The 15,705-nt window shown below is 36.1% G+C and overlaps 1 protein-coding gene across 3 annotated transcripts in view; it reads right to left on the bottom strand.

Moving 5' to 3' along the window:
- Window positions 1-15,705, bottom strand: part of LOC150081817 (3 beta-hydroxysteroid dehydrogenase type 7-like) — a 138,829-nt gene that overhangs the window by 49,877 nt on the left and 73,247 nt on the right. For all 3 annotated transcript variants that reach the window (XM_090378907.1, XM_090378909.1, XM_090378910.1), the window contains exon 3: window positions 9,069-9,233. In XM_090378907.1, coding sequence (XP_090235033.1) covers window positions 9,069-9,233 — 165 coding nt within the window. The remainder of the gene's footprint in view (window positions 1-9,068; window positions 9,234-15,705) is intronic.

Genomic DNA, 15,705 nt, shown 5'->3' on the forward strand with positions numbered 1-15,705 from the left:
ACAATTCAAATAGCCAGCTTTGATTGAGGATGGTAAGTCTGGAGTACTGAATGTTAAAATGATGGTTCTAGTTGGAGTTAGATTCCCATCTTTTTTACTCATGATTCTTTTTACACTTGTTACTTTTTGACTACTAAGTTCTTGGAGTAGTTCTTCGGAGACTGTAATTAGGTCCCACTCACTGATCACACCTCTTGATGAATTTAAGGTTCTGTGGGGAGTAATTGATACTAGCAGCCCCCCAAATGATGTTGTATTTAACAGCCGCTCAGAATGTTTTGAAGTGGCTGTTTCGATCAGGAGGTCTCCAGATTGTAGTCGCTTCACCATTTTTGGTGACCCTGCAATAGACTCTAAACACTTTTGTATCAAGAATGGTGATAACTTGCCTACAGGTTGGGCAGATAACGAATGTACCACCAAGAAATTCGGTATCTCATTTGGACATTTTACTTCCGTTCGAAGCCTTTTTGGGTGAACGCAGTCATGGTCAATGTCGGGAGTCTCTCGTCTTGAGCTCAATGGCTCTAAAGGGGGATAACTATTTGTATCCATGTTAGCTCCTTTTGGCCCTGGGGATTTACCTTTACCACCCAGATTACCGGCCCCGCCACGGGGAGGCAGGAGCAGTGCCGCTTGTGGCCAAGCGTAGAGGTTAATATAGTTAGTAGTAGTACTAAATTAAAGAAAAAGGTTCTTTCCTTCTTCTGGGCTCACTTCTTAGTGTTTTTAAGAAAATGAAGCTACTTAACAAAAAGGTTTAATAAGTAAGGGAGAAAACAAAATAGAACCTAGTCGCTTACCAGAAAACGCCCTTTAAACGCACGAGAATCACTTGGCCACGGAAACGCTTGGCACCTGGGACCAATGGAAGAGAAGCTGAGAACTACACAGCAAAGAATGTAACAAATTATATTGGGAATCAGACTGTTAGATAAGAAGAGAAACACATGGATTAGGCAGCAAACTCAAGTAAAGGACATTCTTATCAAAATTAAAGAACTAAAATGGTCTTGGGCAGGACACATAGCTCGAAGACATGATGACAGATGGACTAAGAAAATAACAGAATGGTATCCAAGAGGAGCTAGAAGAAAACCTGGAAGACAAAGGCGGAGAAAACACATATCATTACTACTAAGGCTTTTTCCTGGATAATGTTGGACACATTAGTAATCAATGCATTGAATGTTTTTATCAAGGTATTACTAGTATGAAGGAATGTTACCAAGGAAGGTGGAAGTTCAATATGCTGGCAGACTACTGCTGGACACTGATCAAAGATGCTTCTGATTATTACAAAAGACAAAACACATAAAAAAAAAAAAAAGAAAGCTATACTTTTATGCCATTTATTGTAATACTTGTTAAAAGTTTAGAAAGTGTAATCTGCATTTCTCTTTAAATCTGTGGGCAATATCTAAATTCAAATTTGGATTGATCTTGCCAAAATACATAAGATGTACCATAATTCATGAGGAAAAATTCTAAAGCTTAAAATTTGTTGTCCAGTGTTGTCAGTTTTAACATTCATTACAATAAAAATTGGAAAAGACTTGCCGTATACTATTTCATAAATAATTAATAGCACTGATTTTATTCATCCAAGTGCACTTTCATGGCATCATTTGTATTTTTAAACTACAGTGTGTAGATTAAAGGGAATAAAATTACATTTGGTGTTTTCCATCATATTGCTTGACAAAAACAGGGCCAGACTTTTCAATCATTAAAACATGACAATTCCTTTAAAGAATTATAAAAATTTTTAAAATACTGCAGGTCACACTACTGTAAATGCAATTCAGATTGACATAGTAATAACACACTTGGCAATTCACTAGTGTGGAATGATACAAGTCAAGGACTATATACACTGGTCAACACGTAAAATGTTACGAAAACGAAATACCAAATCTTGACTAATTTTATGCTGCTGAACACAAAATTCACATTAAAATTTGTCAATTGGCTCAGCTCTTGTTTTGGAGTCTCATATTAGCGAGTTACTCTACATCAAGGGTGGCCAACGAGTCGATCGTGGCTTTAATTTTGGTCGATCACGACGAATTTTAAATATACAGTCATCCCTCAATTTGCGCAGTCAGGTATACTACCAAAATTTTATATTGTGCAGCGGGTTTCGCTACCTGTGCGTTATTTTTAAAATTTTTTTATTACGAAGCTTCAAAAATAGGAATGAAGAGCTGATTTTGAAAATTTATTTTTGTTTTTTTTTTTTGCATGATTGAAGATGAAACACATTTCACCATAATAATGTAAAATCCCACAGAATTCCAGCTGTCGGAATTATTGCAAATGCAATACCCGTTTATAATTAGATTGCACTAACAGAAAAGCCCAATAAACCGGAAAGTGCAAATTGTTTTTTATTGTTTTATGGTTGTGACCTCCAGAAATAGCTTTAGAGAAATATCACAAAGGCATTCAAAACTGATTCTTATAAGGATATAACCAAACAGAGCAATAAACGGTGGTTTATTGCTGTTTCGTTATTTTGGAAACAACTTCCTCATTCGGGAATCCTCTTCATCAGTTATCCTACATTAGCTGTTCAGACAGAATATTTTTCTGGTTCGCGCAACTTAAAATGTTTCAATTGGTAAGCATTGCTTTTGCTGATTTAATAACCGGACAGTACTTATATGTTAATTTAAAACCTTTTGATTTAAAATGAATACTACGAATAAGAGTAAAACATATAATTTTCATCAAGAGTGGGAACTAGAATACTTTTTTGTAATGGTGAAAGAAAAATGTTGCTGTTTGATTTGCAATGCTTCCGTGGCTATACCCAAAAAAGGAAATTTAGAAAGGCACTTCAACGCACTCCATGGTAAATACCAATCGGATTTTCCACCAAATAGTGACCTTAGAAAAAATAAATTAGAAGAACTTAAATCCAGATTATTCGTGCAACAAAATTTCTTCATGACACCTAATTTACAATCTAAAGCAGTAACTGTAGCATCATTTAAAGTGAGTCATCTTCTTGCAAAAAAATGCAAATCATTTTCTGATGGTCAATTCAACAAAGATGCATTTTTAGAAATAACAGATTCTCTTTTTGAAAATTTTAAGAACAAAAATGAAATTAAAAGTGCCCTTCAAGATCTGCAGTTATCTCGAAATACTGTGATGCAACGCATCGAAAAAAATGAGCAAAAATGTGAGCGAACAATTGCGTTGCGTACTGATATTGCTAATTGTGTGTCCTTTTCTTTACAACTGGATGAATCTACAGACGTCAGTGATACAGCTCAATTGCTCGTTTTTATTCTTATGGTTTTCAATGATTCTGCTACTAGAGAAGAACTGCTGGGCATGGTTTTGTTAAAAGAAAGAACTAGAGGTCTTGATATCTTTAACTCATTCAAACATTTTATTGAAAAAATTAAATTACCACTATTTAAGCTAGTATCAGTAACAACAGATGGAGCTAAAGCAATGACGGGACATCTTAATGGATTCATCGCATTGTGCCAAAAGGATAAATTCCCAGATTTTTTGAATCACCACTGTATCGTCCACCAACAAATGTTAGCGAGCAAAAAATTAAATACTAAAAGTGTTATGGACATCGCTTTCAAAATCATGAATTCCATCAGAGGACAATCTCTTCAAAGGAGACTTTTCAAAATGCAACTCGATGAAAAAGAACCAGATCTGATATTACACACAGATGTGAGGTGGCTGAGTCAGACTAAGTTTCTACAGAGATTTCGAAATTTGCTAAATGAAATTAAAAAATCTGTTGACCAAAGGGGAGATGATCAGCAGCAGCTACAAGAGATGGAGTGGTTGTGTGATCTGGCTTTTTTGGCAAATTTTACCAGGAAAAAATAAAAATGTGGGGGACATGATTAGTAGTATTTCTGCATATAAATATAAATTTTTGGCAATGGCTAAGGATCTCAAAGGAAAAAAATTCGACCATTTTGCAAATATGCAAGATCATTTGCAAAAATATCCTGTTTTTGAATTTAATAGTGAGAAATATGTTTCTGAAACTGAGAATGTTGTGGATGATTTTGAAACCAGATTCAATGATTTTAAAACAATTGAAGATATTGTTCAATATATTTCTTATCCATTTAATGTCGACTTAGATACGAAACAAATTGCAGAAAAAAAATCGCTGCGATTTTTCACATGGAGAAAATATTACTTGAAAATGAAATTATTTCATTGTGAAACTTCCTAAAAGCCAGATCATCAGAAAAGGAGTTTTGGAAATGTTTGCCGAGAAAAGTACCCAAATGTAAAAAAATGCAGTGAACTTTTAAATTCCTGTTTTGGTTGTGGAACCACATTAATTTAAAAGTTCCTGTTTAAATTTTAAATTTAAAAAAATTTATGTGAATCGGCCTTTTCGTATTTGAAACAAACAAAGAATCGCTGTGCTCTTATGGACTTGCATACAGAAGATTCTTTACGGTTGGCCTTATCACGGAATATCCCCGATTTTGAAAGCTTGGCATATGACATGAACACACAAACTTCGCATAAATTAAAAATTTAAATACGTATGAATTTAAAATAAGAATTCTGAATTGTATTGAATTTTAAAATTTATAAACAACATTTTTTGATATGTGTTGAATTAACCTTTTTAACCTTGTGCAATGAAATTTTTGAGATGGTAGATTGTGGCACATTTTGAAGGAAAAATGTAGATCGCATCACAAATTAAGTTGGCCACCCCTGCTCTACATTATCAACTACAGATCTCAACAAAATGCATGGCAGCACTGCAGTTTCAGCCACCACATTCTTCATCATGTGATAAGTTGTTGTCACCTCAAATGTGTCGTCAGCTTTGTTGCAGTAATCCTTGAATACTGCTAGGTACTGGGTGATTTGTTCAGTTAACAGTTGTTCTCTGTGAGATTCCTACATTTTGCACAGTATTTGTGCTGTGTAAGACTAATATACCCATAATTGTGTAAATATTCCAGATGACTTCTGTTACATATGTGGAGAAGTCACATTAGCTTCAAGAAAGCATCCCTTAACTTCAGCTGTAAAAAAGGCCTACTTTTTGTACTTTGGCTGTAAAGTAGTTGACCAGGGCAAGAACTGGGCTTCATAGTTGGTTGGGAGTTGGTTGGTTTTTTTTTTAGGAGCATTAGCAACTAAGGCCATATTGCTCTGGGAATATGCGGTGGTCATTCCCTGACCTTTCCGCATCCTCCGTATTTGGTGGTCACAGGCTCGAACCCCGATCTAATCAAGAAGCGTGTGCTACTCACTGCTGCTCCTGCCCACCTGGCTACGGAGGCGCCTAGGGCTTCACACATCTGCTGCACTACTCGTTCATAAAAATTTAACGTGTGGGTGAATCAAAAGAGTTTTATGCCTTTTGCAGTGCCCATGATATGGAGAGAGTCAAAAAATCATGTCACAGACTGTTACGCCTGTATGATACCTCCTATTAGAAAAGGGATGACAATGAAAAAAAAAAGCGGATAGTGATGCACTCAAATGTACCATCTGTAATTTGTCCCGTGCCTAACGGTGAAGTACGGCTTAATCCCAAACCACCTGGCCATTTTTCTGTACACTCTGATGAACATCAACTTGATATATACAAAGAAGTATAGCAGCCTTCTACATAAGGGATCCACCATTTTGTCCAAACCTTTATCCTTCTGAACCACATAAGATCACAGAAAGTGAGCTTAATGACCTCATCAGGCTTGAACTGCCAAAGAATAAGGCAGAACTTTTGGCCTTAAGGCTATAACAGTTAAATCTTCTAGATCATGGCACCTCCGTAGCCAGGTGGGAAGGAGCAGCAGTGCGCAGCACATCTTCTTGATTAGACCGGGGTTCGAGCCCGTCACCACCAAATACGGAGGATGCGGAGAGGTCAAGGAATGACCACCGCATATCCCGGAGCAATATGGCCTTAGTTGCTAATGCTCCTAAAAACCAACCAAACAAACAAACTTCTAGATCATTCTGTAAAAGTGACAACATTTTGAACTTGAAATAAAGACTATGATAAATTCTATTAAACAGAAGGTGAACTCACTGTTTGTAAAGATGTTGATGGTCTAATGGTGACTATTTATAGATGCTTCTAAGGTTAGCCTTAAGGCTGTGTTATTACACAATGGAAATGCCTCTTGCATATGTTGTCTATAAAAAAGAAACATATGCAAATGTGGAGAATATCCTCTTAGGTGTACACTATCAGAAGTATGAGTGACAGATATGTAGTGATTTAAAGGTAATTGCCATTTTATTAGGACTACAAAAGGGTTACACTAAGTATTGTTGCCTTCTCTGCGAGTGGGATAGTTATGGCAAGGATATGCACTATGAGAAGAGGAGTTGGCCTCAACGAAAATCATTAACACCTAGAATGAAGAACTTAACATTTGAACCTCTGGTAGATCTAAATAAAGTCTTGCTTCCACCACTCCACATCAAACTGGGGCCCATCAAAAATTTTGTGAAGGCTTTGGAAGTGGGTGGTCCTGCATTCACATACTTGCAAGGGAAATAAATCAGCATGGAAAGCCTTTCGAAATATTTTGACTGGTTTTCTAGGAAATGTTAAAGCCAGCAACTACAGGAAATTTGTGGAAGTTCTCATTACTTCTTATGAAAAACTGGGGCGTAACATGTCATCGAAGATGCATTTCTTGCACTCACACCTGGATTTCTTCCCGCCAAATTGTGGTGCCATCAGCGACAAAAAACAGTGAGCACTTCCATCAAAACATCACAGCGATGGAACAAAGATACAAAAGCAAATGGGGTGGAGTGGAGTGCTGACATGTTAGCCATTGCTGGATGGTGAAAAGGGAAGCTTCCGAAGCTGAACACAAGTGAAAGGTCCTGTGTTTGATACAGGTATGTTTGTAGCTACATCTTACTGCCATATAAATAAAAAATACCTTGTATAAATATAAGAAACTACTTTTTTTTTTTAAAACAAGAGCCAATCTGCCATTTTAAGCACTATTCTCATGTTTAGCATTCCAAAATCTATAAAGTAAACTTACTTTCATGCCCATAACAAGATATAACCCAAAATTTGTTGTTCAGTATTATATGCAAGACATTGGGGTAGTATGGTAATTTATCTTCTGTCTTTCTGCTAAAGCTTTGATTTGAAGAAATGAGTTGTCAGTCATGTGTTGAAGTGGCAGATGCTTTGGAGAAAGTCTCTCTATTAGGAAATTATTTAAAACTGTCCAATCTATACTAGAATACAATATGGGGGAACAGATAATTAAGTCAATAGCTGAGATAGATCCAGTGCAAAGGTGAGTATAAGTACTTTGACCAGTGTTTAGTAATGTTAGGTTCAGTTGGTCAAGAAGCTTCTCTATTAAGTTCCCTCTATTGTACATGTGGGCATATCCCCATAGTGGATGACATGAATTTAAGTCACAGGAGACAAAAGGGTGGTGGTATTTGCTTTACAAGGTCTTCTAATTCTTTTGACATACAGATATTCTGAGATTGAAGGTAAATGATAATTAGTTATTTGTTCCACTGTTACATAGCCTCTCACAAGCAAAAGGCTACAGGACTATATCGGAAGATTAAATCTTAGATTTCATCAGTAAACCTCTGCAATTCCATTGTACAATGTGCTGCAGTATTTGAGTTTGAAGAGGGGAAAGTGAGTCTGTCTGTCTGTGTTTCTTGTGGACAGTTTGCTTTTGACAATCATAGTTCATTTTATATTTTAGGAAAAAAGGGATGTCAGGAATCTGTACTCTCTTATATATCATTAGTTTGACTAGTGAAAATTCTGTCTCCATGTCACGTCACCTTCTGCATGAAGATCAAAACTGTTTCATCTTGTGCATTTATATCTTCAGTGTCCATGCTGTTTAAATTAGATTGTGGCAATTTAGTGGCTTGTTGCCTTGTGATTTATTTGTAATTTTATCAGGGTGTAATTTTAGGTGGAACTATGATAGGGATATTATTATTCCATCAACTAAACTAGGTTTAGATGTAGATTGATGTGTCAATAGTACAGATCATGTCCATTCTGCAATGGAAGTGTTAGTTGGGATTGTTAACTCTGTTTGGGTTGAAACAGTTTGGCACCTTTGGGTAGCTGAGGCATAGGTGCATTTGAGACAGTTGACTTTATTTGCTTCTTTGATTATTGATATGTTACTTTATTCTCAACGTTATACTTTTGTATTTTTTTTCTCCATTTTCCACAGATCTCATGATTTTGAATATGCTAGATGACTGCTCTTGCAATTTGGACATTCGGGAGCCTATGCAGTACGTACTGTTTTTGAATAATTTTTTGATCCACAATTAGTTTCACCTCTGTATGTTGTCAAAAAGTGACCAAATTTTTTACACTTGAAACATCTTAAGGGATTTTTTAATGTATGGTCAGATATGGCAGTGTAGGTAGCCTGCTTTAAGTGAAGTTGGCAAAATATAAGGATAAACATTCTATTTAAATTTGAATAGCAAAGAACATAATTCACTAAGGTCATTATTTAATTACTTAAATTTAAATAATGGCTTTTAATGCAAAAATTAAAACTTTAGCACAGCAAAATAAGGATAAACATTCTATTTAAATTTGAACATATAATTCATTAAGGTCATTGTTTTATTACTTAAATTTAAATGTCTTTTAATGCAAAAATAACAAATAAAAAAATTTAGAATCTCAGAGTTAAAAAGTATATTAATGTGTATTTCATTAATCTTATGGTGCAAAAATATAATATAAACAATACACTGCTATCAAATGAACTGGTGCACTATTACCAAATTAGTTTATCATCCAGCATGGAACTACAACTGATAAAAACATTTGGACTTAAGTGTTTGTATTTTCAAGAACATAATGATATGCATCAAGCTGTAAACTCTAAAAAAGTAGTGTGCACTACTTGATACAATACATGGATGGAACAATAGAATAAAACTAAATGGCAGTATTACTGATTAATGTCATGATATTATAGAGAGGCGTTGGTGCCATAGAATAATGCCTGAAATCAACATCAAACTGATTGAAAGTTAAATAATGTTACTAGCATTACCTTGAACATTAACAGATTTCATTTCTTCCTCATTGGCAAAAAGACTTGTATCAATAACTGCAGCAGTATGTATTACACAATGGGCACCAGCAAACACCTTTAGCAAACTGTCCAGATCTGTTATATCTCCAACAGTTGATTTCACTTTTTTTTTTTCCTCATGACCTTTAAAAGCAAAAGAAATTCACAATGATATATGGAAGAAGGCAAGGACACTAATAAAAGAACATGAATCGGGAATGCAAAATATTAGATGCTGAACAACCAAAGTAAAATGACAAAAATATTTTCAAATATATTATTCTGAAGGTTTTCGCTGAAACTGCAATCAGTAGCCAGTGGTGTTCTAATAATAAACTAATAAATAATCTAGAAGTTTTTAAACTATCTTATATTATTACCATTTTTTTTTTATACTTAAATGTAACCTACTACTACTGCTTGCATCACAAATGGGAACAAACCTGCATGTCAGCCATAAATTTTTTTTAAAAAAGATTGTAAAGTTTCACAAGTTGTTAAACTGGATACTTTATTTCATTAAGTATGATTTAAGAAATTTATCCCATTCCTTGATATTTCTGTTTTTAAACACATTCTTCACTTCATTCACTCATTCAGTTTTTTGTTATGCTAGCAGGTCTACTGTTTGCTATTGTAGAGGGAGAGGGGATCCTGCGGTTATTTATCTATTCACTGACTCATCAAGAAATATTTAATGATTAGCATTTATTACAATCCAAATAGAAAAAATAGAGTGGAATATTAAACAATTAACCTCTAATAGTTAGTAGGTAATTAAAATGAAAGGAGAAAACACTGCATCATTATTTATGTGTAGAATTCACTACACTGAAATTATAATATATTTACATTAGAACAAAGATTAAAAAAAAAAAGAGAGGAAAAGATATGTATGAATTTAAGGATTAAAAAGAGAACGTAAAAATTAAGGAAAGGCTGAAACTGAAAGATACTTGTATAAATGCATTGTATCAATTATACCACTCACTTTACAAACAGAGTTAGAAGTTAAAAAAATAAATAAAAAACAAAAAAGGAATAGAAATAATTATTGCTAAAGCCATAACTAACATTTGGTTATGCTTCTGGTGAATGTAACAATACCTTTGTACAGATATTGTTACAGAACTGACACAGAAAATGTAAGAATAATTTGTTCCTTCTGCTGTTATTGTATGTTTTGGCATGAAAGTAAAAATTGGAAGTTAGATATCATGTGAGACATTTGATGCAACATTATAAACTTAAGTGCTAGTTCTGAAGTGCCTAAAGCTGTTGTAGTATTAATAGTAACAAAGTTTTGTTGTAGTATTAATAGTAACAAATGATGCATGAAAACAAGCTATACAGCATCTCCCCATTAACTGGTTTGCCTAGTTCTTCTTTGAGTGTATTCAAACTTACAGTACTTTTACAACAGATGAAAACAGGCAAAGAAACTACTGCACATCTATCCTACAATCATCCATCCTCAATTTGAATTTATGCCTCCTCATGCAGTCTGAACAAGAGGAAGAAAGCCATTAGCACAGAGCTTGCTCAGTCTATCCAAAGCCTTAAACACCTCAATCACTACAATTTGCAGAACTGAAGCCTTTCTGGGCAAGACCATCCTTTTTCCCTTCACCAGTCTCATTGCCCTTCACTGCACCTGTTCCAGCAGATCTACATCCTTTCTTAAAGGCCTCCAGACCAGTATGCAGTACCCATGATAGTCTAGCCATTGCTTGTACAATAGGATAATCACCTCCTTATCAATGCTAGCAAAATTCCTGTATATCAATCACAAAACCCTGTGAGCTGTTCCGACTGTCTGCATTGCTCAGAGAACTACATATCTGACTGCACAATCAGCCCCCCCACCAGGTATTTTTCATTTTGCTTTCCACTAACCTGAGTTTCCACCACACAATTGGTACTATGCTTGGGTTGGTTACATTATGTTAATCTGGGGTTATTGTCACCCATATGCAGTACATTACTTTCTCAATGTTAAATTGCAATTGCTATTTCTTAATTCATTTGTCTAAATTTTCTAGACCTTGTTCCTGTAGCATACCTTGATTACTGCCATTAACTACTGCCAACTTTTGTATTATCTGCAAGATTAGACATTAAGCCGGATATGCATTCATTAATAAATGCAGAAAACAACAATTGGAACAGCACTGAATAATAATAACAACGAATAATAATAACAACAATCCACAAAAAGCAATGAATTGACAAGTTCCCCTTGAAGACTAAAGTGTTAAAAAAAAGAGAAAAGTTGTTGCCAGAATGCAACTTTCTCTTCTCTTTTCCACTTTGTGAAATTGTGTCTGTTCAGATTACTTGTAAACAATAATGAAATAAGAAGCCAGTGAATATCATGTAACTGAGCAGAATGGAGAGGTGGAGGAAGGAGTAAGAAAACCTAGAACAATGCAAATAACTTTAAAATACACTTTAATGCATTTCATGATTACATGTACACCAAGTGGACAGAAATTATGGGATACCTACCTAGTAATAGGCAGGCCCACCTTTCGCCCAGATAAGGGCCGTCACACAGTGAGGCATTGAGTCCACTAGGTCACGAAAGCGTTCCACAGGTATTTCCATCCATGCTTGCTGCACTGCTGATCATAATTCCATTGCATTTCTGGGCGGGAGGACCTTTCCACAGCATCCCAAAAATGCTCCACAAAGTTCACGTACAGTGAACAGGGTGGCCATTCCATGGTGGTAAAATCTGCGGAATGCTCTTCGAATCATGCTTTAGTCACCACAGCTCAGTGGAGAGGCACATTGTCCTGCTGGAAGAGTCCTTTGCCCTGGGGGTGCAAGATGACCGCGAAGGGATGCAGATGGTCGGCAAGGATGGACACGTAACATAACAGAGGTCCCGTAACTGGAACTCATTGGACAAGGAGACCAGATTCCAATCACCCAAGGTCCAGTGCCGATGTTCTTTCGCTGAGTTGAGGCGTAAAGTCCTGTGTTGTGGCATTAGCAATGGGACTCTGGTAAGTCATCGCTCACATAACCTATTGCTGCTAATGATCGCCTGATGGTCTAGGTGGAGATGTTTCTGGCACCTCTCTCGAAGTCGACGTTGAAGTGATTTGTGCCACTGTCGCTCTCCATTTGGCTGAAACAATGTGAGATAGACATCGATGGCCATGTACATCCACCACTTTTCTCCCTCACTGCTGTGAGCGAGAAAAGCACTATCCACGATGTCTTGGAAATAGAAGATAATAATGAATGATTGAATAATAATAATAAAAAAAAAAAAAGTGTCATTTTTAGGTTGGTTGGAGTTTAATGGCACATTGCCAGCTTAGGCCATAATGCGTCATGTCAATTTAGTTGTAGTTGCATATGTACACTTAAGCACCTATTGTCTCCACCACGTCCATCTATCTGCATGCAATAGCCTGACTTTCAATGGGATTTTCACAAAATTTTATATTTGGGTCTTTCAGAAATATTTGTTGAGCTATCCAAAACTTCATTAAAATCGAACAAATAGAAACCAAGAAATTGTTTCTCCCTCCATTTTCTTCCCATACATATCACAATGGCTATCCATATATATTGTATATTGCAGCCAAAGCACTGAATATTATGTTTGTTGTCATGCACTTATTGGAGGAATGAATGAGCAGTATGGTGGATGTGCCGAAATGAAACGTTTAGTTTGTGAAAGTTCCTCTTTGAGAAGCTTTTTATTTTTTATCAGTTTATTAAATATATAACTCATGAATTATTTACTAATTGCTTATTATATTAATCACAACAGAAATGTGAAATACATTATATTTTTACTGTTATTAAAATTCAGGAAGAAATAAATAATGTGCATTATTTAAGTGCATTACAATTTTACTGATATTGTAGTGCATCATTATGTCGTAGGCACAGTTGTAATTTGTTTAATTTTTGCATCACAGAGTGTGAATCGAGAGTAGCTGAGGGTAATGTTGTATTCCACACGTTGTGATTACAGAATATTACAAAATGAGTGAATATTAGGTTGTGAGCTTTGTGCAGTAAAATAAAAACAATTACTTTTATATATTATTTATATATTATATTTTATATATATGGGATGCAAAGAAAAACAGCAAAGAGTTCTTTACTTATGTAAACTCTAGAAGGAAAGGGATGAATCAGATTGGTCCACTTGATATCGATGGTCAACTGTTGATGATCCTGCTCAGGTAGCTAACAAACTAAATGAATATTTTGCATCGACATTCACACATCAGGAGTTATTCAGCGAGGGGAAAGCCAGAGGTGTATTCAACTCTGGCAGTAAGCTAGAGAATCTTCTAATAACTGAGAGTAAAGTGGAGGAGAAACTGTTGAAGATAAACATAAGAAAGGCACCCGGGGTGGATGGGATCTATCCAGTTATATTAAAGGAGGCAGCAGAGGAAGTAAGCAACCCCTTAGCCATAATTATGAGAGCTTCCTTGGACTCAGGGGAGGTACCCGCAGACTGGAGATGTGCAAATGTGACCCCAATTCACAAAGGAGGATCAAAGGCTGACACAAGAAATTATAGACCTGTGAGTTTAACTTCTGTTCCAGGAAAATTAATGGAGGCACTGGTTAAAGAAGCACTGCAGGATCATTTAGACAAGACTTCAGTTATAGCTCGGACACAGCATGGTTTTGTTAAGGGGAAGTCTTGCCTGACCAATTTGATTAGATACTATGAGCAGTCACAAAGGAACTGGATGCAGGGAATAACTTTGATATTATATACTTGGATCTTAGAAAGGCTTTTGATACTGTTGCACAGGAAGACTGCTGCACAAATTGGAGAAGTGTGGCATTGGAGGCAAATTGCTGCTATGGATAAAGGGATGGTTGAGTGAGAGAAGACAGAGTGGTAATCAATGGACACTGCTCATTGTGGACTAATGTTATTAGTGGAGTCCCTCAGGGCTCAGTGTTGGGTCCATTATTGTTTTCTGTATTCATAAATGATATTGATGATGGTATATCAAGCTTAATGTCGAAGTTTGCAGACGATACAAAGGTAGGCAGGGTTGTTCCAGATCCTGTTGCTGCTGCAACAGGATCTGGAAAGGTTGAGCAGATGGGCTGAGAGGTGGCAAATGAAGTTTAACATTGACAAATGTAAAGTACTACACATGGGAAACAGCAACCCCAGAGCAACGTATCAACTCTGTGGTACTACACTGTTGCAGCCCGTCTGCACTGCTCTGAGCAGTGCAGATGGGCTGCAAGAGTAGCTCATGGTGTATTGTCAATGATATATAGGAACTTTTCTAGCAGGGATAAGGAGGTGATTATTCCCTTGTATAAGGCAATGGTCAGGCCACACCTAGAGTACTGTATATAGGTCTGGAGGCCTAATTTCAAGAAGGATGTAGAGCTGCTGGAACGAGTACAGAGAAGGGCAACAAGATTAGTGAATGGAACAAAGGGGTGCTCTTACGAAGAAAGGCTTAAGTTTTGCAAATTACAGTGTCTGGAGACTAGTCACCAGCGAGGTGATCTGATAGGTGTATAAAGCATTGAATGGTTTGAGCATGCTCAATGCTGATGGGATTCTTCCTCTCGCTCAGAATAATCACCTGAGAGGGCATAAATTCAAATTGAGGAAAGACAGATGTAGGATAGATGTGCGGAAATTTGCCTTTAGCCAGCGAGTGGTTGGTTGGTGGAACAGACTTCCATCCCTTGTCGTGGAAGTTGATAGCCTAAATAAGTTTAAGGCTCAGCTGGACAGGTATTTTGAACAAACAGAGGGGTGAAGTGGAAGTGGTTTTTTTTTTTTTTTTTTTGGCTGATGCTGCATAAGCTTGCTTTCTTGCATCAAATGCCTCTACTAATGCTAATGCTAATTAACCAATTAGTAATTAATTGGTAACAAGGTAATCAGTAATTTACTTTTCCCTTTTATTAATGACCAAAAAATAAAACAATCAATTAATTTCAGAGGTCAGAATGTGTAGGAGTCTGCAATTTTGCCAGGGACATGATGGGAGGGATTATACCACCACTTTGCTTATTGGAGGCTTGAAGTGGTGAAACCTATGTTTAGTCTCTAGAGCAAAGTTTCCGGCATCTCCCCCCCATACTTTTCCTTCAACCCATGCATGGTACTAAGTACTATAGGTTTTGATACCTTTCGTGTTTGGGGTTTTCATAAAATAAATAAATAAATAAATGGGACAATTTTTTTTTTTTATCAATGTGACCTGCACTTATAGGTGGAAGGAATCTATTTTGTAGAGATGGGATTAATTTGGTTCAGAGAAACTGCTGGTTAGGAGGTGGAAAAACAGTGGTAATATAGACTTCTGTTGATATGGATCAAAATAATTTTATTATCTGTTGATATGGATCAAAGTAATGCCTGCACCCAGCTGACACTAGCAAGATGACCCAAGGGTAGTGATATTATATGAATGAGAATCTCATGCTGGGGTAGTAAACTATATAAGAACACTTAGTCTTAACCATGTCTACAGTAATGTCAGCAGTTTGTCAATAAAATGAATTCAAACTGCAATTAACACTGATATAATAAGGGATGATGAGTTTCACTATGGAATGTACAGTGTATTTGGGAAGAGAGGGGGATATC

The sequence above is a fragment of the Mastigoproctus giganteus genome, chromosome 8 (genome assembly GCF_048544385.1).
Source record: "Mastigoproctus giganteus isolate SK-2022 chromosome 8, ASM4854438v1, whole genome shotgun sequence".
In the NCBI taxonomy this organism is placed as follows: domain Eukaryota; kingdom Metazoa; phylum Arthropoda; class Arachnida; order Uropygi; family Thelyphonidae; genus Mastigoproctus; species Mastigoproctus giganteus.